Raw genomic sequence first — 24,846 nt, forward strand, 5'->3', positions numbered from 1 at the left:
CCTCCACAGATGAACACATCCTGCAGGTCCCACCCTTGGAGCAGGATGCAGGCAGGACCACAGCAGCGATGCTTTTCATCAGCCCTTGTTTGTCCCAGAGATAGGCTTGATCTGTCCTCTTCCAGAGAAGTCAGTGCCTGGCTTCTTGGCACAGCTCCCTGCTTGCTGCCTGCCCCAGCTTGTGGCTGGGGACACCCTCACCTCACTCATCCATCACCCCTGAGTCACAGGGAGCACCCACCCCACATCGGGGTGTCCGTCCCCAGCACCCGCCGGACTCTCCCCTTCTCCACCCACTTCAAAGCACAACTTCAAAGGACCCGGGAGGAAACAAAAGCTTTCTCCACCCTTTTATTTTCCTACCAGAAACCAGGAGCGGATTTGCTGAGCAAGAACCCATGGAAGTGGAAAGTGGAGGCCACTGTGAGCTCATCACCCTACTAGACATCAGCAAATCCAAGCTGGACCTGCACTGCAGCATCCCCAGGGACAGTTTCAGTGCAGTGGGCTTTTTTGAAGCATCCATGTGCTGGTAAGGTAAAAATAAAGGGAAAATACAGTTTAGAATGGCAAAGATCCATGGTCCCAGCTGTAAATTCAGCCTGGGACCTGCACCAAGTCGTGAAGCAAGGATTTGTTTGATGGCAAAACCCAGCACATATTTTCCTGTGTAAGAGCCTCAGTCATGCCAAACCCAACCTTAAAGGTCTCTTCTCAGCCCCTCACATCCTGCCAGCACCTACTCTTGTCCACAGGGATGGGAGGAAGCTGAGTGTGGGGCTGTTGGGATGAAGAGCGATGCTGTGCCGAGGGTGCTGGAGCAGGGGGAGCTTCCCCAGGGCTCAGCTCTGCAGGAGTGCTGTGGTGGCCAGTGCCATCATCCCAGCCCTGTGACATCCTGTCACCTCACCCGCCCGGCGGGACGTGCCTGCACCTGCGGTGCACTTGGGAATGTGACAGCCCACACTATGCCCGGCACACTGCCAGCACCCAGGGGTGCCTGCTGCTGGGGAGTAGAGTCAGGGCCATGCCCTGCGCTCCCAATAGTGACTGGTCCTATAGGAGTGGTGAGTACTAATAGTGACCAGTGCTAGTAGCAGCTGGTTCTAATAGTGACCAGTCCTAATAGTGAATGGTCCTTACAGTGACCAGTTGTTATAGCAGTTCAGTCCTAATAGTGGCTCGTGCTAATACTGACTGGTGCTAGTAGTTGTTGGTCCTAATAGTGACCAGTTCTAATAGCGGTCAGTCCTAATAGCAATCAGTCCTAATAGCAACCAGTCCTAATGGTGACCACTCCTAACAGTGGTCAGTCCTAATAGCGACCAGTCATAATGGTGACCACTCCTAATAGTGGTCACTCCTAAAAGTGCTCGGTCCTAATAGTGACTGGTGCAAGTTTTAGCTGGTCCCAATGGCGACCAGTCCTCACAGAGCCTGGTCCTAATAATGACAAGCCCTGAAAGTGACCAGTCCTAATACTGTCTGGTCCTCATAGTGGTCGACCCTAGTAGTGACTGCTCCTAATAGGAGCTGGTTCTAGTGCTGACCAGTCCTAATGGGGACCATTCCTGGTACTGCCCGGCCCTGACAGTGCCCAGTCCTACTGGTGATTGGTCCGGTGCCCGGTGCCGGTGCCCAGCTCCCAGCCCGGAGCCCGGTGCCCGATGCCCAGAGCTGGGCTCGCGGGAGCACCCACGTGTGACGCGGTGGGCGGGGCCTGTGCACGAGGCCACGCCCCTCTGGAGCTCCCTCCCGCCTGTGGCCCCGCCCAGCCCAGGTGGAGGCGGTGGCGAGCGGCGACCGGTACCGGGACCAGGACTGGGCCGAAGGGACCGGGACCGCACTGGGGTGAGCGGGGCCGGGGTGGGAGCGGGGCGGGGCGGGGTCCCGGTGCCGCCGCTTCGCTTTGTGCCCGTCCGGTTCCGTTGCTGCTTTGTGCCCGGCCGCGTCCCGCCAGCTTCCTCCTCCGCCCGCTCCTCCCGCCCTGCGGCCGCCCGGCCCGGCCCTGCTTGCGGCACCGAGGGTGGGCGCCTGCCCGGGCCCCCCGGGACCCTGTGCCGGGGTCGGGCGGGGGGCGGCGCGGAGCCCCCTGCCCCCGCTGTGTCCCTCGGGGGGACCCTCCTCTTCCTCCTCTTCATCGCGGGGAAAGGGGTGCGCGGCCCGGCCGTGTGCCCCGGGCGGAGGGGAAGCAGCGGGGGGGGGTCCCTGCCCGCTGCCGTGCCCAGGCTGGGGGGAAGCCCTACCCCGCTTCCCGGGCCCGGTGAACGAGCGGGTGTTCCAGCGGGTTTGTTTCTGGTTTGGGGGTGTCCAGTGCCTTGGGAAGCGGCAGCAGCCCCGCAGCCACAGGCAGGTGCCGGGTCCCTGCCCGCTCCCGCTCTGCCCCAGAGCACCGGCGCCTCCTCCCCTCCACCGAAGCCGGGGCTTTGTTGTCGGTGCTGGTTTGAGGTTGTGTTTAAAGGCTGTGGCGCGCTCACACGTGCTGCTGAAGTGGTGAGCGCTGCTGCCAGCCCTCTGCAAACAAACCAGCCCCTCCGGGATCAGCCCCTCCGATCATCCTGCATCCGTACGTGCATCCCGCAGGGAGCGGAGGGATGCTGCGTGTGGATGTTGGTTTGTTGGTGTTGGGTCTCAGTGGCTGAGGGGTGAGACTGAGCTTTACCGGGTCCTGCCCTGCCGCCAGGCCAGCAGGACCAGGCAGAGGTTGTCCCTGTTGCCCACAGCTGGGTTGTGGTGCCCGCAGCACCCGAGACCCCCCAGCTCTGCAGGGGGAAGGGGACCCGGGAGGCTGCTGTCGCCGCTGGGTCCCTGCACAAGAGGAAGTACCTGCCCTCTTCCCCAGCGCGGCGTCATCCTTCCCGCCACGAGGCCGTGGGGAGCTGGGACACGTCCCTGCCTCTGTGTGCCCGAGTCCTGGACCGTGGCTCCCGGGGGTTTCCAGGGTGAGCTCATCATTACTGACACCGTCCCGGACTTCCCTGCACTGGAGCCTTCAGGAGCCGCAGCCCCGTGGATGTCCTGAGTGGGGAAATCCCACCCTGCTCAGCTCACTCCATTGTGTCCTCTGAAGCAGCATCCATCGGCTCCTGCCTGTTTCCCAAGTGGGAAACAAGCAGCTTGGAAACATCCCACCTCCAAAACAAGCTGGAGGGTTCAGCCGTGGCCATGCCTGGGACAAACCAGAGCCGCCTCTGCCTGCTCTAACCCCAGGCACCGCTGGCTTCACAGGTGGCTTCCCGGGGTCCCCAGCTGCTGCACCTGGGTCTGCTTCTCCAAGCCCTTTGTAAGGAAAGGAACAATCAGTACTTAACGCCACTTGCTCATTTGGAGGGCGGCTTCTGCCTGTTCTGCTCCTCTTTGCTGGAAAGCAGGTGCCTGAAGCAAGCCCCCATAGCCTTCCTGCTTCCCCTGGCCAGGGCACTAATGCAGCTGCATTGCAGCCTGCGAGCCCTGGGTGAGAAAGGGCAAACCACAGCGTGGGGAGCGGGGGTTGAAGCTGAAACAGGCGCCCTGGTACCAATTCTGCAAGCCTGGTGTTGCTCTCGGTGCACGTGTGAGCCCTCAGTGTGTGAGGGTGGTGTTGCCGCAACGTGGATGTGTGCAGCAGGAGCAGCGGGTGCTGGGATGCAGGCTGGCTGGGGGCTGCACTCCTTGGAATGCCTTTGGAATTCAGGCAGTGTTTGGCTGCACTGGGCTGGAAGTGGAGCACACAGCTGTATTCTGGGTCTGTGTTTTGTCATTTGGTGCTGCTCCCGTTTAACTCTTACAGTGAAGCTGAGGGATCCCCCCAATCAATCCTTATTTCATCCCTTTGGTTACAATCACACAATCCCAGGCTGGTTCGGGTTGGAAGGGACCTTAAAGCACATCCAGTTCCAACCCCTGCCACGAGCAGGGACCCCTTCCACTGGAGCAGCTTGCTCCAAGCCCCTGTGTCCAACCTGGCCTTGAACACTGCCAGGGATGGGGCAGCCACAGCTTCTCTGGGCACCCTGTGCCAGCGCCTCAGCACCCTCACAGGGAAGAGCTTCTTCTAACTGGTTGTAAGTCTTAATCTGGCAACAGCTCAGGGTGAGCTTGAAGGCAAAGCAGCACTTGTCACCAAAGAAGGTGTGGGGTGGGTGATGGAGAACAGGCCAGTGGGGGATTATAATGGAGTGGTGGTGATGGGAGCCCTGGTCTCTGCAAGGGAGGCTTGTCCTCCTCTCACTGTCCCTGTGTGGCAGCCCTGCTGGGTAGGGATCTGAGTGCAAAGGAGCGAGCTTGGGTTTTGTGCTGTCCAGGGCTCTGCACCAAAGGAGTCAATTGGTAGGGGCTGCAAACTGGTAAGTTAAATCCCTATGAGCCCACAAGTGATGGGATCACAGACCCTGTCCTCTTGAAGAGCTCTATCTAACGATCACTGCTCCCTGCTGTCCTGTTGGGCCGGGAGATGCCTGGTGCCAGGATGAGCCCCCAGTGGAGATGGGCATGGTCCCTTTTAATTCCAAGGAACCAGGAGCTGTCATTTGGGAGCATGTGGTGCTTTGGGTTGTGGCTGTTTCCCAGCCTCCAAGCTGTGCGTGTCCTTGCAAGTATGGATGGAACCCTTGGCAGTGGTGCCCTTCTTTCGCTTAATCCCCATTTCTTTAAATACCAAACCAAAAAGCAGTTGGTGGTGGTTCTGCTCTTCATGAGGTATTAAGGGTGGGGAACAGACCCAGGGAGGATGCCTTGGGTGGCCTCGGTACCAACCCTGCTTGGCAGGACTCCTCTGTCCCCCTTGTCCTTAGGTACCTGCACCCCAAGGGCCACCATTGCAGGGTGCTGGTCCCATTAGAACAACCCCCAAATACCTGGTTTGGGAGCAGCCTGCAGCCCTGTGGGAATCAAGGATTTAAGAGGTTTCCCACAGGAGGCTTCCCCCTCCTCCCTCCTCCAGAAACTTAAATCTGAGGGAGCTCTATGGGCTTTGCTGAAGTCCTTGGAAGCTGCTCCCAGCCGGAGCAGCCAGGGCTGGGAAAGCAGGGAGCCCTCGTGCATCGCAGTGCTCAGTTCCCCTTGTGAAGTGCCACCAGTGAGTCAGTGTGAAGGTCTCCTGTGAAACCTGCTCTCGAGGTCGCACTCAGCAGCCACGGGTGCAGGACCTGCTGCTGCAGCCATGGAGTGCGGGTGCACACCGGCTCACTCGGCACCGCTGGTGCTGTGTCAGGAAGCAGTGTGGTACCCAGGGATGCTCCTTTCCACGCTGCCTTCACTCCCTGCAAATCGTGCAGCAGCTTGTGCCAGGGATGTGCCATGGTTATCCCTGTAGGAACGCAAGGCAGGGCTGGTGCTGTGTCAGGAAGCAGTGTGGTACCCAGGGATGCTCCTTACCACGCTGCCTTCGCTCCCTGCCCATCATGCAGCAGCTTGTGCCGGGGATGTGCCATGGTTATCCCTGTAGGAACGCAAGGCAGGGCTGGTGCTGTGTCAGGAAGCAGTGTGGTACCCAGGGATGCTCCTTTCCACGCCACCTTCGCTCCCTGTCCATCATGCAGCAGCTTGTGCCGGGGATGTGCCATGGTTATCCCTGTAGGAACGCCAGGCAGGGCTGGTGCTGTGTCAGGAATCAGTGTGGTACCTAGGGATGCTCCTTACCACGCTGCCTTCACTCCCTGCCCGTCATGCAGCAGCTTGTGCCGGGGATGTGCCATGGTTATCCCTGTAGGAACGCCAGGCAGGGCTGGTGCTGTGTCAGGAAGCAGTGTGGTACCCAGGGATGCTCCTTACCACGCTGCCTTCGCTCCCTGCCCATCGTGCAGCAGCTTGTGCCGGGGATGTGCCATGGTTATCCCTGTAGGAACGCCAGGCAGGGCTGGTGCTGTGTCAGGAAGCAGTGTGGTACCCAGGGATGCTCCTTTCCACGCTGCCTTCACTCCCTGTCCATCATGCAGCAGCTTGTGCCGGGGATGTGCCATGGTTATCCCTGTAGGAACGCCAGGCAGGGCTGGTGCTGTGTCAGGAAGCAGTGTGGTGCCCAGGGATGCTCCTTACCACGCTGCCTTCGCTCCCTGCCGTCATGCAGCAGCTTGTGCCGGGGATGTGCCATGGTTATCCCTGTAGGAACGCCAGGCAGGGCTGGTGCTGTGTCAGGAATCAGTGTGGTACCTAGGGATGCTCCTTACCACGCTGCCTTCGCTCCCTGTCCATCATGCAGCAGCTTGTGCCGGGGATGTGCCATGGTTATCCCTGTAGGAACGCCAGGCAGGGCTGGTGCTGTGTCAGGAAGCAGTGTGGTACCCAGGGATGCTCCTTACCACGCTGCCTTCGCTCCCTGCCCGTCATGCAGCAGCTTGTGCCGGGGATGTGCCATGGTTATCCCTGTAGGAACGCCAGGCAGGGCTGGTGCTGTGTCAGGAAGCAGTGTGGTACCCAGGGATGCTCCTTTCCACGCTGCCTTCACTCCCTGTCCATCATGCAGCAGCTTGTGCCGGGGATGTGCCATGGTTATCCCTGTAGGAACGCCAGGCAGGGCTGGTGCTGTGTCAGGAAGCAGTGTGGTCCAGGGATGCTCCTTACCACGTGCCTTCGCTCCCTGCCCTCTGCAGCAGCTTGTGCCGGGGATGTGCCATGGTTATCCCTGTAGGAACGCCAGGCAGGGCTGGTGCTGTGTCAGGAAGCAGTGTGGTACCGGGTGTTTGTGTTGGCCATGGTATCCCTGAGGAACGCAGGCAGGGCTGGTGCTGTGTCAGGAAGCAGTGTGGTACCCAGGGATGCTCCTTTCCACGCTGCCTTCACTCCCTGTCCATCATGCAGCAGCTTGTGCCGGGGATGTGCCATGGTTATCCCTGTAGGAATGCCAGGCAGGGCTGGTGCTGTGTCAGGAAGCAGTGTGGTACCCAGGGATGCTCCTTTCCACGCTGCCTTCCCTCCCTGTCCGTCGTGCAGCAGCTTGTGCCGGGGATGTGCCATGGTTATCCCTGTAGGAACGCCAGGCAGGGCTGGTGCTGTGTCAGGAAGCAGTGTGGTACCCAGGGATGCTCCTTTCCATGCTGCCTTCACTCTCTGTCTGTTGTGCAGCAGCTTGTGCCGGGGATGTGCCATGGTTATCCCTGTAGGAACGCCAGGCAGGGCTGGGAGTGACGTGGAAGCCCAAAGGCTGCACGCCGAGCTCATGAGGTGAATCCGTGGCATGTCCTGCCCTTTCCTTGGCTCCTTTGTGGTGTGAGCAGGGAAGTCTTGCTGGGACCAGCACCCTGCTGCTGGCGTAAGGCTTTTGCATGGGTGATGCCATAACCAGCTCATGCACGTGGTGGCTTAACCCAGTCCGAGTGCTCCTAGGGAGAATGTGGAGATGCTCCTTAAAGATCAGCATCTCCAGCCCCTGTGGTGGGCTCTGTGGCTTCCCTATGGAGGCAGGAGGAGGATGAGAATGGTGTGGGGGAGACCCCATCAGCAGCTCTTGGCAGCTGAGAGGCTGCAAAGTGTGCTGCTGGCACAGGTCCACAGTGATGCTGTGATGAGGGCAGAGCATCACATGGTTTCCATAGGCACTGATGAGTGCAGGATCTCCCCCCATGCCAGGTTTATGCTGTGTTGGATGGGGATGAGCCATTCCTGGTTAGTATTGCCTCTGCAGGGTGCAGATCTGGGAGCTTCTGGCCTTGTGGCAATGAGGGTCAGACATGGCCCATGCTCATCTGGGGTGGGCAGGAAACAGCCTCCCTGGGTTGAACTGTGGGGCCAGGGGAACACTGTGACTTGATGGGGTGACCAAAGAGCAGCCCCCAGGTGCCACCTTCACCCACAGCACAAAGGGATGCAGCAAGGTCCTTGTCCCCTCTCCTCAGGGAGCTGCTGGCTCCAGGGGGACATCAGAGAAGCCGTTGGCATCCCTTTGCATGGGCCTCTCGCTCTGCACAGGCGAGCAGCAGAATTGTGCAGCCTTGAAACGGCTGAGCTGAGATAAGGAGCCTGTTCCCAGAGATAGGGAGCTTGTTCCGAGGGGGCTCGTCCAGGGCTTGTCTTGTGCCTGGGATGAGCTGAATTCATGTGTGGGGCTGAGCACCACCTCCCACTGCTGCATCCCATGTGGATGCTCAGGGCTCACAGCGTTCCTCCCATCCCAGTGCCTCTCCGGGTGGCTCCGTGCTCTCTGAAACAGGCAGTGGGCATTGGGGAAGTCTGGCCTGAGCCCTCGCACCAGGAACTGCTCTCAAAATGAGCGCTTTTCAGAGCTAGAGGAAGAAATGTCCCCTCCATCCCCACCATCCCCTCGCACCAAGAGCCGTGCTTGGAAGGGGGAAGTGAGAATGAACTCCGCAATGACCTTGGTGTGGGGATTGCAGGCAGGCTGCCCTCCATTGCCTGGGTGAAGAACAACCTGGGACCCCTCAGCCCCTTCCAGAAGCGCTCACACCATCGTGCCCATGCTCACTGTGTTTAAGCCAAGCTGATGAGGAGTTGGAGCAGCTCCGAGCTGTTACTCGGCTCCTAGATAAAACCAAGTTTAATCAGCCCTGGTCCCCTGGGGAATCCATGTGGTGCCTGGAGAGGAGCTGCTTGGGTCTGGAGAGTGCTGCAGCCCTGCCTGTGGTGCCTGTTCACCGGTGGAGACTTTTGCCCTTTGCTCTTCCCGAAGCCGTTGGGTGACTCAAAGCCTCCACGTGCCTGGGCTCCAGCTCTGGGAAGCCAAGAGCTTTCCCTAGGCTGCTCATGGGTCAGGGGTCCCCTTGCACAAGCAGGGCCCTTCCAGCAGCACCCATCACCCCGAGCAGTGCATCCGGGCAGTGCTGCCCGTTTGGGGTGATGCTGCTGTGAGGGCACATGGAGCCCCATAGGCAGGGCGAGTGGGGAGCTGTGGGGTGGGTGAGCCAGCTCCCTGCTGCTCCCTGCCTACTGCAGCAGGTCAGGAAGCATTTGGGTGCTGGCACTCGCTGTGCTGGGGATGGGGTTGCTGTGCTGGTATTGATGAGGATGGGAAGCAGGCTGTGTCTGGGATGCGGGAAGTGCTCTGTGAGGCTCCTTCATCCCATTCCCAGATGTCGCAGGCAGATCCTTCCCTCTCGTCACCCAGCAATGCTGGATACTGCGGGGTCACACAGGGAATCAAACCCCTGCAGCGGGGAGGCCCAGCACAGGGCTGTGTCTGAGCACTCTGCGCTGCCCCATTATCAGCAGCGCCCGGCATAGCCCCCCCAACTGCTCTATCTCCCCATTTGCTCCACTTCCTTCCCAGGCGTGCTCCGAGCTCGCCCAGGCTGAACAAACCCACTCTGCTTGCCCAATGTCCTGCCCAGTGCGGAAAATGGGAGAGGATTTCCTCCTGGCAGCATGGGTGAGGTGTGCGCTGCTGCCTGCGCGCCCCTGGGGCCTTGCCACCCGTTGGGCATCCACACCGCTTTTGTTACCCCAGCCCTGCTGGAGATGGGGTTAAAGATCCTGCTTTGGGTGTTGGTGCCAACCACATGGCTCAGGGATGCGGGGGACAGAGTGGGAAGCCTGAAATAGCACAGGATCCCAGCCTGGTTTGGGTTGGAAGGGACCTTAAAGCTCCTCCAGCTCCAACCCCTGCCACAGGCAGGGACCCCTTCCACTGGAGCAGCTTGCTCCAAGCCCCTGTGTCCAACCTGGCCTTGAGCACTGCCAGGGATGGGGCAGCCACAGCTTCTCTGGGCACCCTGTGCCAGCGCCTCAGCACCCTCACAGGGAAGAGCTTCTGCCTAAGAGCTCAGCTCAGTCTCCCCTCGGGCAGGTTCAAGCCATTCCCCTTGGCCTGTCCCTCCATCCCTTGTCCCAAGCCCCTCTCCAGGTTTCCTGCAGCCCCTTTAGGCACTGGAGCTGCTCTAAGGTCTCCCCTTCAGGAGCCTTCTCTTCTCCAGCCTGGCTCCAGCCGGTGGCACTGCTGGGCTCTGAGCTCCACTCAGTGGTGCTGAGCTGCAGCAGAGCAGCCCCAGCAGGATGCCTGTCCCCAGGGCACACTGCTGATGGAGAGGGGCAGCCCCTGTCTCCCCTTAGGAGCAGATCCCATGGGGATGCTGGTGCTCATGGCAGGGCTGACCGTGGCTGATGGCATCCCCTTTGGCCATGGCTGTGCCAGGGGTCCTCTGCTCCGGTGTGAGCCCACAGGGGCTTGATGCTCGGAGCCATTGGACCAATTAGCTCTCCCATCCAGGGCTCTTAATAACCGGGAGCAGCTTTTAAGGATGCTCCAGCTTTGAGAGGGGTCTTTTACATGAATTATTCATGGACAGCCATTAGGCTTTAATGGTCTCTTGGGTGTGAGTGTCAGTGGTGGCTCTGGGGGTGTTTTGGAGGCTCCATGGCATTGCTGACCCCTTTCTTGCTCCCCTATGGAGATGAAGAGGGAAGAACAGGGGCTCGTGATGCCTCCATTAAGGGTGATGAGTGTGATGGGTGCTCCCAGCCCTACACCCTTGGGTGGCTCAGAGGCACTTTTCCCTCCCACCTTAATCGCACCAGCCTGATGCACTTGTGTTCCAGTGCCATTAATGCTGCCTCCCCCCACACCAATGTGCTCAGGGAGAGGGATCCTCATCCTCCTTTGCATGCCTGTGCATCCCACCAGCACTGCTCTGCAGGCTTGTCTCCAGGGTCTCGTACAGTGGTTGTGCTCGGTTGTCCCCAGGTCACCACCTGGTCCCTTTGTGCTGCTCGGAGCATCCCGGTGTGTCCCGTGCTGACGCCTTGTGCGAGCTGCATCACTTTTTCCATCGCTTTCTTCCTTGGGTGTGTTTCCTTGGGTCAGCGTCTGTCGTCATTCACCCCAAGGCTGGGAGCCAGCCCTGGTCACCCTCTGTGTGCTTTGCCTCCTTGAGGACCAAAGCCTTGTCCCAGTTGCTCACCAGGCTCTTTCGGGAGGGGATGGGGGCTTCACCCCCTGCTGCTGTACCCCTCATTGCTGGATGTCAGGCTCTGGTGAGACAAGGGAGCTATGAGAGGGAAGGTGATGATGGAGGGGGAGCTCTTATGGACCAGCCCAGGTTACCCCCCCTCCATCCCCTGCCCATTTATTAACCCCCTCCGTGGGTGATGGCAGCATTCCCACTGCATTTCCCTCTCCCTGGAGATCTTTTCCTCCCTGAAGTGACATTGTGGACCCTCCATCCAGCCCAAAGCACAGCTCCAAAAGCTCAGGACATGCTTTTGGGTGCTGAGTCCTATGTCCATCACCCCCCTGCCGCTGCTGTCACCCCCCTTGTCCCCACAGCAGGGTGTTCACACAGCCATCCCCCCCATGCCACCTCACCTCTCTTCCCTGTCCCCAGGGCAGAGCCACCCCAAGCTCCTTGGGGACCAGCAGCCACCAGGGACAGTGGGGCAGAGCAGTGCTGCTGATGGGATGCTCCCCATCCTGGGGCTGGGGGTGATGGGGACAAGGGGGCAAGGGGGTGCTGAGCTGGTGGCAGGGTTGGTGTGGATGGAAGCACTGGCTGCCTGTTCTTATGCTGGGTGAGAGTGGTGCCAGCGCCAAGCACATGGGGAGCTCGGAAAGCACCTTCCCAGCACCATTCCCAAGGGATTTCCCTGTCTGGCATGCGGTAACACTCCTCATGGGTCAGGACCCGTGCTTGGGGTGGCTGCTGTCCCCAACCCACGTGGCCAAGGGGACTTCAGCCCCTGGGGGCTGCTCCCCTCCTCCCTGCTTTCTCCCAGTGCCAAATCCTGTGTTAACGCACAGAGCCATGGAAGCAGCTCCGGCTGTGCCGCGTGACCGGGATGGCAGGTGCCGGCGGGATGTGCCAGATCCCTCGGGAACTGCGTCACCTCGGAGGAGGCCTCGCGCTGCACCCGGGGTTTAAACCTGCTTTGGCCAGGAAGCCAAGGGCTGCCTGGGGTGTGATGGGAGGGGATGGGGATGGGGTTGGGGATAGGGATGTGAGAGCACCTCGTCCGCTCACACCTCCGAAGAGCAGAGTTTGGCTCCAGTTTGTGTGCTCCTGGCTGTGCTGGCTCCCACCCTGAGAGCCATTCCCCAGCAGGGATGAGGGTGTCCCAGGGCTCGCTCTGTGCCCAGCACGTTCCCGTTCCTGGCTCTCCGGAGCAGCTGGTGCTTTGAGCTCATTCCCTGGGAGGCAAACAAACAGCGTCTCCAGCTCACCACTGGGATGGAAAGTTTTGCTTGTGGGGCTGGCGTTCTCCCAGCTGGGAGCTATGGAACACCTCGGCATTCCCTGCAGCTGTCCCGCTTCCCAAGAACCGGGCCTGGGAGCAGCGGTGGGTGAAAGCCCCCCCCCAGCCCCATGCAGCTCCCCATTCACAGAGCAAGGTGCATCACTGCAAGCGGTGGCTTCCCCTGCTCCCCTGCCCTGTGCCAGGGGCTGCTCCGGGTGCCTGGTGTCTGCCTGCCGGCAGCTCCATCCCCAGAGCCCAGGGAGCGCCGAGCTCCGCTCTCCCTCCACCCCACTGCTCCTGCAGCCCTCTCCCGTGGTCCCATGCGTGGGTTCTCATTGCAGCCTCTCTCCCTCCCAGGTGAGGCAGGAGGAGCTTGGCCCTGCTCCGGGGCTCCCGTGCGTGAAGGACAGAGGAGGAGGAGGAGGAGGACGAGGAAGGCTGCCGTGGGTGTTTGCATCGAGACGTGCCCCGTGGGATCCCCACCACTCTTATGAGGTAGCGAGGCCCTGGTGTGGGGACCAGCACTGGCTCTGAGCCCCCAGGGGGAAGGTGGGAGCTGGGTGCTCCCAGCCTTGGTGCTCAGTGGCAGCCAGGGGTAAGGCAGCACCCAAGGGTGATGCTTCGGTGCCTCTGGGGAGGAGGGGAGGTGGGGAAGTCTCTCTCCCTGCAGCCCCTTTAGGCACTGGAGCTGCTCTAAGGTCTCCCCTTCAGGAGCCTTCTCTTCTCCAGGCTGCCCCAGCCCAGCTCTCTCAGCCTGGCTCCAGCTCGTGGCACTGCTGGGCTCTGAGCTCCCCTCAGTGGTGCTGGGCTGCAGCAGAGGAGCCCAGCAGGATGCCTGTGCCCCCAGGGGTGTCCCCATCTCCTGTCTCCCCTTAAGGAGCAGATCCCGTGGGGATGCTGATGCCTGTGGCACCATCCCTGTGCCATGGCTGTGGACAGGGGATGCTCCTATGACCTGTGCTGGTCCCCTGGGTGCTGGCACGTGGCCGGGGGGACGGGAGGAGGCTGCCATGGTCATGCTCCCTAATAGGATCTGGAACTCCCTCCTCGTGCTCACATGGAATTACCTTCCCTGTGAGGTCCTGCCAGGTGGAGCTGTGCTGCAGGGACCCTTGGGATGGGATTGCTTGCGGAATTAACCGCCTCTTGGCCATTAAGCTTCCTCCTCTTGGCCTGTGGTGCCAGGCAGGATTCAGCCTCCCAGCCTGGCCTCTCTGTGCACGTGCAGAGGGAACGTCCCGCATCTCCTCTCCCATGGGGCACCCAACACATGGCAGGTCCTGGTCCATGGCTGGAGGCGGCCTGGGCTGCCCCAGCCCCTCGCTGCAGCAGGAGCCATCCATGGCACAGGGCTGTGGGACAGGCTGGGATGTGAGCTGGGAGCTGTCAGGCTGTTGCCTTTATTCCCTTGCTGGGTCCAACCGGGAGGGGTGTCCCTGTGTGTGAGAGCTGCAGGCGTGTGCCATGGGCTTGCAGGGACACCCCATAGGTCTCATGTGCATCCCATCAGGCACATCCTGATGGGATGTCCAACCCAGGCATGTGCTGGGTGTTGGGGTGCTCTGACCCATCACTCCTCATGTCCCCTGCTCTGCTCCAGGCAGGTGAGGGGTGCTGCTGGTGAACCTAATGGGAGCCCCCCTGCCCACCCAGACCCAGGGAGGGGGTGTGGGGCCTGGGGACACAGCAGCAGGGCTGATGGTGGTGAGGTCTCAGCAGCGCAGGGGCTGAGGCTGGTGGGATCCCACTGATGAGGCCCCCCTCCTGCTGGGACCCAGTGGAGATGCTTCTTCCCCTCCCATTGACTCTGTGCAGCCCCAGCCTGCCGACTGCTGCCGGCCTGAGATGTCAGCGGGGGACAAGAACGGGGGCAGCCGCTCCAGCAGCAGCCGCCTGCAGAGCAAGAAACCCCCCAACCTCTCCATCATCATCCCCCCCCGGGAGGCGGAGGAGGATGGTACCCGCAAGGAGGTGAGAGATGGGGACCTGCATCCATCCCACGCTGGGCTCGGGGGGCTGCTGTCCCTAAGGGACCCCCTTATGCCATCCTGTCCCTAACGCCCTGCTCTGCCTTCCAGCCCTCCAAGGTCCCCATCTACAGAAAGAGCAAGAGCCTGCAGGAGCCCCGCTCGAAGGGATCCGATGGCTTGGAGCGCCGGCCCGGCTTCCGCAGGCAGACTTCCCTATCCCAGAGCATCCGCAAGTGAGGGTTGGGAGGGTTCTGGCAGCAGCTGGGTCACCGGAGGGGTCCCTCGGTCCCTGTTGGGGTGCTGTGGCTGTGGGTACCAGCTTGGGGTGGGATGAGAGTTGTGCCCCCAAAGGGAACGTGTTTGAGGGTTTTGTGCAGCTCTGCTTTGACTCACTGGTGTCTGCCTGGGGATAACCCTGCAGCAGTTGTTCAATGTTCATCCACACTGTTCCTGTACACTGGGGACATTTCTGAGCCCTGTTTGTGCAGAACCTTCACAAGCTCCTCGAGCTGGATGGCTGCTGCAGACCAGAGCTGATGTGTTCTGGACACCATAGAATCATACAATCCCAGACTGGTTTGGGTTGAAGGGACCTTAAAGCTCCTCCAGCTCCAACCCCTGCCACAGGCAGGGACCCCTTCCACTGGAGCAGCTTGCTCCAAGCCCCTGTGTCCAACCTGGCCTTGAGCACTGCCAGGGATGGGGCAGCCACAGCTTCTCTGGGCACCCTGTGCCAGCGCCTCAGCACCCTCACAGGGAAGAGCTTCTGCCTTAGATCTAACCTGAATCTGCCCTGTTTAAGTTTAAACCCATTTCCTGCCCTGTGGGGGTTGCAACCCTCGATGGAGTTACCTCTCCAGAGAGACCCAAGAGGCAGTGAAACCTCTGCAGCATCCCTTCATTGATACCTATAGCCAGGTCAAAACTACCCTTCTGAGTCACCCCAACACACGTCACCCACCCCAGAGGAGGATGCCTGGGTGGGATGGGTGTACCCGTGGTGGGGGGACTGATGTGCTCAGTGTGCCCATGCTGTGCGCAGGGGCACGGCGCAGTGGTTTGGTGTCAGCAGCGACTGGGAGGGGAAGCGGCAGCAGTGGCAGCGCAAGAGCCTGCAGCACTGCAGCATGAGGTACGGCAAGCTGAAGCCTGCCTACCGCGACATGGAGCTGCCCAGCCAGGAGGTGCCCTCCTTCCAGGCCACCGAGTCCCCCAAGCCCGCCAGGATGCCCAAGGTAGATGCTCGTGGCACAGGGTCCGGCTCCTGGCCCCGCTGTGCTTTGGCTGACGCCTCTGCCCTCCCCCAGATCGTGGACCCGCTGGCCAGGGGCCGTCCCTTCCGCCACCCCGATGACCCCGACCGGCCCCACACGCCCCACCACGTCCTGCCCCCGCTCACCCCCGGTGTGGTCTCCTTGGCCTCCTTCAACAGCATCCGCTCGGGCTACAGCCGCCTCCCGCGCAGGAAGAGAGAGTCCGTGGCCCACATGAGCTTCAAGGCGGCTGCAGCCCTCCTCCGTGTGAGTCTGGGGGTGCCCTCATCTTCCTGACCCCAGTTCCAGCTCCGTCCCACCGGGGGGGTTTCACCTGGGCTCTGCTCAGAAGGGGAAGCTCTGGTGGAAACTGGACATCCCTGGAGAAGGCGGCTGCTGGGTTTCACTACTGAGGAGCCAGGAAGCCCCTGCAGCTCTCTAGCCCCTGGGCGAGCCTTGGGAGCAGGTCTGTGGCACTGGGACCAGACGGGATTCAGGGTTCTCTTGTCGGGCTGACTGACACGGTCATGGTCCAGTGCTGGCTCTGAGCAGCTAAAGGCAGCTCCAGCTGCCTGCTCCCTCTTCACACTGGGGGATATGGAGGCCTGCTGGGGTTTAATCCTTGCCACTTGGTTTAGGGGAGGGGAGCTATAAGAAGCCCTTGGTGCTGCAAAAGCTGGGGACTTCTGGCTGCTTACCCCCATTTGCTTCCTCTACCAAAGGGACGCTCTGTCCTGGAGCCACTGGCTCCCAAGCAGAGGACCAAGAGGAGCTTCATGTACCCCAGCTTCATGGACGAGGACATGGTGGATGCTGCTGATACCCTGGACTCATCCTTCTTCAGTAAGGCGAGTGCTGTTCCCTGCCGGAGCAGGGAGGATCCTGGTGCCCTGCACAGGGGCTGGGTGTGGAGTGGGGCTCTAATGGGCACCCCCATGTGCTTCACCCAGCACTGGGAGCAGGGGCCTTGGTGGCTTCTATGCCTGGCACTGCAGAGCTCAGGTCTTGGTGATGCTCCTTGGGGGAAGCAGGGAATGATGCCACCAGTATGGGCACGTTCCACACCTTGTGCTGTGCAGTTAGTGGGATGTCAATGGAGATCATCCCCTCCCCAGGCTCTGGAGCCAGCCTGGCCTGGTGATGGGAATGCTTGGTCGGGGGGGTTCTCACACATGCAAGAACACATCTGCATCCTGCTTCCAGATGGACATGCACGACGAGACGTACTCCATGCCTGATGATGTCTTTGAGTCGCCGCCTCTATCAGCCACCTATTTGCGGATGCACCCCGTGGGGGAGGAAGCCAGGGTGTCCCCTGAGGTGGAGCAGCCCTCCCCGTGAGTACCAGCTCCCAAGTGCCCCGCCATGGTGCAGTGCCCGAGCACCCTCTGGGGCAGGAATTGTTCCTCAGCTCCATCTAAACCTGCCCTGGTGCAGCTTGAGGCCGGTTCCTCTTGTCCCATCCCTTGTTCCTTGGGAGCAGAGCCCAGCCCCTCCTGGCTCCATCCTCCTGTCAGGCAGTTGGAGGCAGCCATCAGGTCCCCCCTGAGCCTTCTCTTTCACACTGAACCCCCCAGGTCCCTCAGCCCTTCCCCATCACCCCTGTGCTCCAGGCCCTGCACCAGCTCCATTCCCTTCTCTGGCCCCCCTCCAGCCCCTCAATGTCTCTCTTGGAGTCAGGGGCTCAGAGCTGAACACAGGATTCGAGGTGCAGCCTCACCAGGGGCACAATCCCTGCCCTGGCCCTGCTTCCGCACTGGTGCTGATCCAGGCCAGGATGCTGGGGCCTCCCTGGCTGCCTGGCACAAGCTGCTCCCGTTCAGCTCCATCAATCAGCACCCCCAGCTCCTGGTCCATGGGCAGTTTCCAGCCGCTCTTCCCAAGCCTGGAGCGCTGCAGGGGTTGCTGTGGCCCAGGGGCAGGACCCGCACTTTGCCTCTTGACCCTCACCCCGTTGGCTCCAGCCTGTGCGGATCTCTCCTCTCTCTGCAGGCGGGAGGGTGCCCGGCTCCCATCAGCTGGCGCCGGTGCCGGTGCCGGGCCAGCTCCGCGGCGAGGCCGGCGCATCGCTTCCAAGGTGAAGCACTTCGCCTTCGACCGCAAGAAGCGCTACTATGGGCTGGGGGTGGTGGGCAAGTGGCTGAACCGCACGTACCGGCGCAGCCTGAGCAGCATCGTGCAGTCCCAGCTGGAGATCACCGACAGCCACCGGTGAGGGGGCACGCGTGGGATGGGCATCAGGGCTTGGGGCACTGCAGCATCCCTTTGCCCACCATACAATCCCAGCCTGGTTTGGGTTGGAAGGGACCGTAAAGCTCATCCAGTTCCAACCCCTGCCACAGGCAGGGACCGCTTCCACTGGAGCAGCTTGCTCCAAGCCCCTGTGTCCAACCTGGCCTTGAGCACTGCCAGGGATGGGGCAGCCACAGCTTCTCTGGGCACCCTGTGCCAGCGCCTCAGCACCCTCACAGGGAAGAGCTTCTGCCTTAGATCCAGCCTCCCTTGAGCTGGGCTCCAGTTTTGGGTTCTTCCCTCCACAGGCCGTATTTCACCTACTGGATCACCTTTGTCCACATCCTCATCACCTTGCTGGTCATTGGCACCTATGGCATCGCTCCCATTGGCTTCACCCAGCATGTGACGACAGAGTTAGTAAGTTTAAGAGCTACTGGCCGGGGTGGTCGCCTCCCAGCTCTGCAGTGATGTGTGGCTGCTGAGGAAAGCAAGGCTGGTGCCCAAGGGTTCCTTTCACACCCCAGCGGGTGTTAGAGAAGTGATCCTCCCCCTGGGTTCATCATCATATGGCTGCAGTGCCTCCCCGGTCCCCAGGCTGGAGAGCAGAGCCAGGGATTCATCTTCCCCGAGGGTCCATGCCCACCAGTGTCCCCACGCTGTCCTGCTGGGGCTGGGAGCATCTTGGGCTGCTGCTGGCTCCTGCTGTTTGAGAGGCTCCATTGAAGAGCCAGGGCAGGGGTGCACACGTGCTCCAGCAGAGCTGCTCTCCTGCCCACATTGCTGTGAGACCCAGCAGCCCTTCCCCTGGGACACAGGGGCTGCTCAGCCCCCCACGAGCAGAGGGAGCGAGTGCTGACCCTGGCCTGGCTCTGCAGGTGCTGAGGAACAAGGGTGTCTATGAGAGCGTCAAGTACATCCAGCAGGAAAACTTCTGGATCGGGCCCAGCTCGGTAAGGATGTGCTGGACCACTGCCCCTCGCCCCCCACCTGAGGCTCTGCCCCCCCTCCCAGCCATTGCTCCCCCTGCCCTGAGCCCTGGGATGCTCCTCTCCCCAGGAAGAAGCTCAGTCCCTCATCCCAGCCCTTGGTACCCCCATCCCTCCGGACCTGCTGCCTGCTTCCCAGAGCTGCAGCATCACAGTGGGATGCTCAGAAGGGACCCAATCCCCTTCCCACCTGCCTTCCCCCCCACCCCGGGTAATGGCAATTCAAGGGCTATGGCCTGTGGGGACCCCCTTCTGGGCTCTCGCTGGGGCAGCTGGAGGGTGAAGGGGGGTACAGGGGGACCCACAGAGCATCCCCTGCACTGCCGTCTCCCTCCCAGATCGACCTGATCCACCTGGGAGCCAAGTTCTCCCCCTGCATCCGGAAGGACCAGCAGGTGGAGCGGCTCATCCAGCGCGAGCGGGACCGGGAGCGGGGCTCGGGATGCTGCGTCCAGAACGACAACTCGGGCTGCATCCAGACCCTGCCGCAGGACTGCTCGGTGCGTGCACTGGGAAGCACTGGGGATCCCTGCAGCAAAGGGGGAAGCCATCTCCACTGTGCACAGCTCCAGGGCAGGATGAATGTGAGGTCAGAGCGGGGTGTTCGTTGCCGCATCCTCAGCCTCTTCCATCCATCCTCCCTGCAGGAGACGCTGGCAACGTTCATCAAGTGGCCAGGCACCAATGCACCAGCCTTGGGCTCGGGGGAGAAGAGGACGTCGGGGGCTGTGTGTCACCAGGACCCCAGGTAGGGGGGACACACGGCTGGGGAGAGGTGGCACGGTCACCCAGCTGTGCATGGGGCACCATGGAGGTGCTGTGTTTGCAGCTTGGGTACCTTGAATCCTCTTGTGCAAGGGGTTGGGATGCCTGACACACCATGACAATGGTAAGGAGGGAATCAATGGGGAAAGTGAGGTGGGGTCTGTCCTAAACGCAGGGGGCAGTGGGAGATGCCGTTGTCTTGCACTGGTCCCTGCTTGCCCTGCTCTGCTGGGATGGGTGATGCTGCAACGGGGCATTGATGGGGCTGGGGGGGTTCACCCATGGAAGGTGCTGCTGTGGGGTGTTGTAGGACACTGATGCGCAGGATTGCCCCCAAGCCAGGGGAAGGGGCAGGTCCCAGGGCTGTCTGTGCCCGGGGTGGGGGTACCAGTCTGTAGGGAGAGATGTGCTGGGGGGATCCATCCTGAACCCCATCTCTCTCCTCCCACCAGGACATGTGAGGAGCCAGCATCCAACCCACCCCACGTGTGGCCAGACGACATCACCAAGTGGCCGGTAAGCGCCTGGTGGCACCATGAGCTGGGCAGCACCGTGGTGGCACCTCCATGGGAGGCTGGGCTGGCCATGGGCTGTGGGGAGAGCCTGGGGCTGGGCCCCATCCATGGCTCCTGCTCCTAGATCTGCACCTACGAGACCAAAACCAACCACAGCGGCTTCACCCACATGGACTGCCAGATCAAGGGCCGGCCCTGCTGCATCGGCACCAAGGGCAGGTGGGTCACAGTGATGGGGATGGGGACATCCACCACTACTGCCGCTTGTTGCCCCACTGGAGACGGGAAAAGGGAGGTTATGGATCCTCACTGGGGTGGGAAGTGCGGTGGCTGCTGGGAATGGAGGGGGATGCTATGGGAATGGGAGTGATTTCAGCTCCAAGTGATCCCGCTCCTGCTTCTGCCCAGCTGTGAGATTACGACACGGGAATACTGTGAGTTCATGCACGGCTACTTCCATGAGGAGGCAACGCTCTGCTCGCAGGTATGGGGCTGGGGGGCACGGTGGGACATGGGAGCAGGCGGGTCACACGATGCCATGCTGACACCGAAGGGATTTAGGGTGTGCTATGGAATGGGACGTGGGTAGAATGGGTTTGAGCAGGTGGGATGCAAAGTGCAAGGACTTTCCCAGCTGTAAACTGGACTCTGGTCACTGCGTGCCTGACTTGGGGTGTGGGGAGGAGGGAACGTAGTGCCTGAGCCAGGCTCAGTGGGGCGGCACCGGTGTCCTCGGGCAAGGCACATTCCGGGTGGGAAAAGGTCCCTTTAGGATCTCCTGCAGCAGCAGGGATGCTTGGTTGCTCCCTTCCCGGCAGCTGAGCAATGTGGGTGCCTCACAGCAGCCAGGGTCCCCCCCCAGCTGACTCCTGCCTTCCCTGTGCCCCAGCCTGTGCTCCCCGCGGCGCTGCGCTGGGGCTGAGCCCCCATCACCCCCTGACCCCTCCTGCCTCTGCAGGTGCACTGCCTGGACGAGGTCTGCGGCCTCCTGCCCTTCCTCAACCCGGAGGTCCCCGATCAGTTCTACCGCCTGTGGCTGTCCCTGTTCCTGCACGCTGGGTGAGCGCAGCCCCGGTGTCCTGGGGACCGGGCTGTCCACTGGGAGGAAACCTAGGAGGGCTCCAGGAGAGCTGGAGAGGGGCTTGGGACAAGGGCCTGTAGGGACAGGCCAAGGGGAATGGCTTGAACCTGCCCGAGGGGAGACTGAGCTGAGCGCTTAGGCAGAAGCTCTTCCCTGTGAGGGTGCTGAGGCGCTGGCACAGGGTGCCCAGAGAAGCTGTGGCTGCCCCATCCCTGGCAGTGCTCAAGGCCAGGTTGGACACAGGGGCTTGGAGCAAGCTGCTCCAGTGGAAGGGGTCCCTGCCCGTGGCAGGGGTTGGAGCTGGATGGGCTTTAAGGTCCCTTCAACACAAACCAGGCTGGGATTGCATCTCTGTGACCCCCAATGGCTTGGGGGAGAAGAGGAGAGAACAGCCCAGACTATAACCCGTGCTGTTCAGGGTGCTTTGTCGGCTGCCTCATGCCCTGGGCAGTGGGTGGGAGGGCTGGGCAGGGGCAAGGGCAGGACAGGGGGTCTCTAACTCAGGGTCTCTCCCCCAGCATCATCCACTGCCTGGTGTCGGTGACTTTCCAGATGACGGTGCTGAGGGACCTGGAGAAGCTGGCAGGCTGGCACCGCATCTCCATCATCTTCATCCTCAGCGGCATCACGGGCAACCTGGCCAGTGCCATCTTCCTGCCATACAGGGCAGAGGTGAGGCTGGGGATGGGGCACTTGTCCCACATCACCCCAAACCAGCCAGCTCCCCAGGGCACCCATCCCCGGACTGTCCTGGCTGAGGTTTGTGGAGGGGACTGCAACACTGAGCTCTCATCCCTGACCGGTTTTGCTGTCCCCATGGCAAGGGGAGGGGAGGGTCTCTGCCCCACATGTGTGGCTCACACGTGTGGGTCACGCGTTGCCACGTGTCGGTGTGTGTGCAGGGTCCCCAGGCGGGCAGATGGCTAATCTGCTGGCACCAAACCCTGCCAGCTTTAAATGAGATCGCACCAAGCACCCTAATCCCTGGGTGCATCGGGACAGGCCAGGGAGGGGGTGATGCTGCCGGCTGCTGAGTCATGGAAACCACCAGCATCTTCCCTCATGTTCCTCCCCTGAGCCCTGCACTGGCGTGAGTGCAGCCCCAGGAGGGATGCAGGAGCCAAATGTGTTTTGCAAGGGGAAGAGATGATCCTTTCAGTGTCTGAAGGGGCTCCAGGGATGCTGGGGAGGACTCTTCATCAGGGAGTGCAGTGACAGGACAAGGGGTGATGGGTTCAGACTGAAACTGCGGAGACTGAGCTGAGCTCTTAGGCAGAAGCTCTTCCCTGTGAGGGTGCTGAGGCGCTGGCACAGGGTGCCCAGAGAAGCTGTGGCTGCCCCATCCCTGGCAGTGTTCAAGGCCAGGTTGGACACAGGGGCTTGGAGCAAGCTGCTCCAGTGGAAGGGGTCCCTGCCTGTGGCAGGGGTTGGAGCTGGAGGAGCTTTAAGGTCCCTTCCAACCCAAACCAGGCTGGGATTCTATGGTCCCTGTGGACACAGGGATGTGTCTGGGGTGATGTGGCAGGGTCAGTCCTGACTTCCCCATTCCTGCAGGTGGGCCCTGCCGGCTCCCAGTTTGGCTTGCTGGCCTGCCTCTTTGTGGAGCTCTTCCAGAGCTGGCAAGTGCTGGAGAAGCCCTGGAAAGCCTTCCTCAACCTCTTCGGCATCGTCCTCTTCCTCTTTGTCTGCGGTCTCTTGCCCTGGATCGACAACATCGCCCATCTCTTCGGCTTCCTCAGCGGCCTCCTCCTCTCCTTCGCCTTCCTGCCCTACATCACCTTCGGCACGGTGGACAAGTACCGCAAGCGAGCCATGATCATCGTCTCCTTGCTGGTGTTCGTGGGGCTCTTCGCCTCGCTGGTGGTGTGGCTCTACGTGTACCCGGTGAACTGGCGCTGGGTGGAGTATCTGACCTGCCTGCCCTTCACCAGCAAGTTCTGTGAGAAGTACGAGCTGGAGCAGGTCCTGCACTGACCACTGGTGGGGACGGCGCTGGGAGAGGCACCGCTGGTGATGCTGCCCATGGAGGGGTCCCCACCAGCCTGCTGGAGATGCTTCAGGATGGGGCAGACCCTGAGCATCCTTGGGCTCACCCCTGTTAAACATGGGGGGTGCAGTGGGGAGTGGGGCTGGAGCCAGCCCTGCACCCCTTTGGGGCTGAAAAGCCCATGACTGGTTTGGGGACCAACCCCGACTGCTGCCTCTGTGGGGAAAGGCTCAAGGGAAGTGGGAATTTGGTGCATCCAGGGCTCCCAGCCTTGGGGGGGGGGCGGGATGTTACTGGGGGGGCCCTGCCTGTGCCCCTGCCTGTTCTGGTCCCATCCCACCTCACTGCCCTGGGTGCTGCAGCTCATACTGTGAACACGACCCCCTTTTTTGCAGGGGCACTGGTATTTACCTGCAGCTCTTTGTGCCCCACTTTGGGCTCCCCAGGGTTCTGCTGCGGCTCTGAGGTGTTCAGAGCTGGGCTTTGAAGGTGTTTGTCAGTCCCACATCTCCTGTTCCCCTGGGGCAATGGAAGGAGAGGTGTGCTTGCTCCCTGGGCTGGATGGAGAGGCAGGACTTGGGGTTTCTTTTCCCCTCATTTCAGTGGAATTCCCGTTTTGGAAGCAGAGGGGCTGCACGTGCTGTGTTCATAGGGCCAGGCCAGGAGGTAGGCATGGAGGAAAACACCCTGGGTGCCTGTGTGAAGCCCAGAGACCCCTGGGGAAGCTGTCTGTGCTCCCCCGTCCTGCTGCTGCCTCCAGTCCCTATCGTTACCCCTTTCCTCCTTCAAAGCACAGAGACCCAGGAGCCCTCGCACCTCGAGCGCTGCAGACAGAAGTGCAGGATGGGGCAGTCGCCCTCCTCCTCCCCTGCCTGCCCCAGCCCTGGCTGCTGCTCCCCAGCATCCCCCAGTCCCTGCTGCCGGCCGCAGTGTGAAGGCAGGTCCTTCCTGGGGCCACTGACCCCCTGGGCTGTCTGTCCCTGGTGTGTGTTGCTCTGGTGCTGGTGGGTCTCAGCACTGTTCAATGGGGGAAGCTGGGAAGCCCTCAGTTGGGGTGTCCTGGGATGAGTATTCAAGGGCTGGGAGCTCAGCTCCCTCTGTCCACAGCTGCTCCTGGGGTGAGCCTGGGAGCAATGTGGCACCTCCATCCCTCCCTGCATCCTTCCCCGCATCCTTCCTCCCTCCATGGGCCAGTTTTCACCCCCACCCCTCCCATTGCTGCTCCAGCCAAAGACGAACACTTCACCTCATTTGTCTCTTTTTGATACTTTTTTAAAAGCTGTGGTTTTTTCCCCTTCCTCAATAAATTTCTACTTGTATTTAATGAGACACAAAGGCCTCTTCTCCCTCCTCGGGCACGGGGATGCGGCGCTTTCGGCTGGTGCGGTGGTTTTGGTGGTGGTTGGTGTGGCCCGGAGGGAGGATGAGCTTGGGGCTGATGCCCTGGGGTGCAGGGCTGGGCTCTCCCCATCTCCTCTCAGGGGACAGGATTTTGGGGGTCTCAGGAAGGGGAAGCCAAACACCTGCAGTAAAAAGACCCATGGATCCCCTTCACCTTGCCCAAGGACAGAGCCCCCTCTCTGTGTCCACTGAATGACCCAGGGCTGGATTTGTCCCACCTCCCTTAAAGCCAAGATGCCCCAAGGGCTGTTGGCTGTGGCTGTTGTGGCAAGGTGTCAGAGCAGGACACAAACACACACAGGCTGCGTAGAAAACCATCACCATGCCTTTATCTGCTGCTTGACAACAGCTTGAGGTGTTTGCAGAAGGCTTGTCCTGGGCCAGATGTGGGTTTGGGGGGGCACTGGTTTGGAGTGGCCCCCAAGGCAGGCTCCACAATGTGGGGCTGGGGATGGATGTTTGCAGGCAGGGGAGCATCTGCAAGGACCCCTGCTTGGTCTGGGGGCTGCTCAGGGTGGGCTTGGCTATGGGGGTGCTGGGGAGGGTGCAGGGCTGGG

The 24,846-nt window shown here is 61.3% G+C and overlaps 1 protein-coding gene across 1 annotated transcript; it reads left to right on the forward strand.

Annotated features, from left to right (window-relative positions):
- The first annotated feature begins 1,809 nt into the window (after positions 1 to 1,809).
- On the forward strand, positions 1,810 to 23,565 carry RHBDF2 (rhomboid 5 homolog 2). Its single transcript, XM_061377344.1, has 19 exons — positions 1,810 to 1,851; positions 12,454 to 12,591; positions 13,918 to 14,067; positions 14,175 to 14,299; positions 15,109 to 15,301; positions 15,374 to 15,586; positions 16,042 to 16,167; positions 16,523 to 16,656; positions 17,312 to 17,530; positions 17,860 to 17,971; positions 18,430 to 18,504; positions 18,879 to 19,040; positions 19,188 to 19,288; positions 19,758 to 19,821; positions 19,945 to 20,039; positions 20,229 to 20,304; positions 20,779 to 20,879; positions 21,420 to 21,573; positions 22,456 to 23,565. The coding sequence occupies exons 3-19, from the start codon at positions 13,942 to 13,944 to the stop codon at positions 22,873 to 22,875; spliced, it is 2,496 nt and encodes an 831-aa protein (XP_061233328.1). The 5' UTR covers positions 1,810 to 1,851; positions 12,454 to 12,591; positions 13,918 to 13,941; the 3' UTR covers positions 22,876 to 23,565.
- Positions 23,566 to 24,846: the final 1,281 nt, after the last annotated feature.

Source organism: Neopsephotus bourkii, unplaced genomic scaffold (assembly GCF_033783945.1).
Source record: "Neopsephotus bourkii isolate Nb327-2 ecotype Australia unplaced genomic scaffold, CSIRO-AGI_Nbou_v1 NB_1749, whole genome shotgun sequence".
NCBI lineage: Eukaryota > Metazoa > Chordata > Aves > Psittaciformes > Psittacidae > Neopsephotus > Neopsephotus bourkii.

Excerpts from the sequence above, each read along its gene's own strand:
- RHBDF2 (XM_061377344.1), top strand. The coding sequence starts at position 13,942 with ATGTCAGCGGGGGACAAGAACGGGGGCAGCCGCTCCAGCAGCAGCCGC. Across the intron at positions 15,587-16,041 it reads CGGCTGCAGCCCTCCTCCGT|GGACGCTCTGTCCTGGAGCC; the intron begins GTGAGTCTGGGG and ends CCTCTACCAAAG. Across the intron at positions 17,531-17,859 it reads GAGATCACCGACAGCCACCG|GCCGTATTTCACCTACTGGA; the intron begins GTGAGGGGGCAC and ends TTCCCTCCACAG.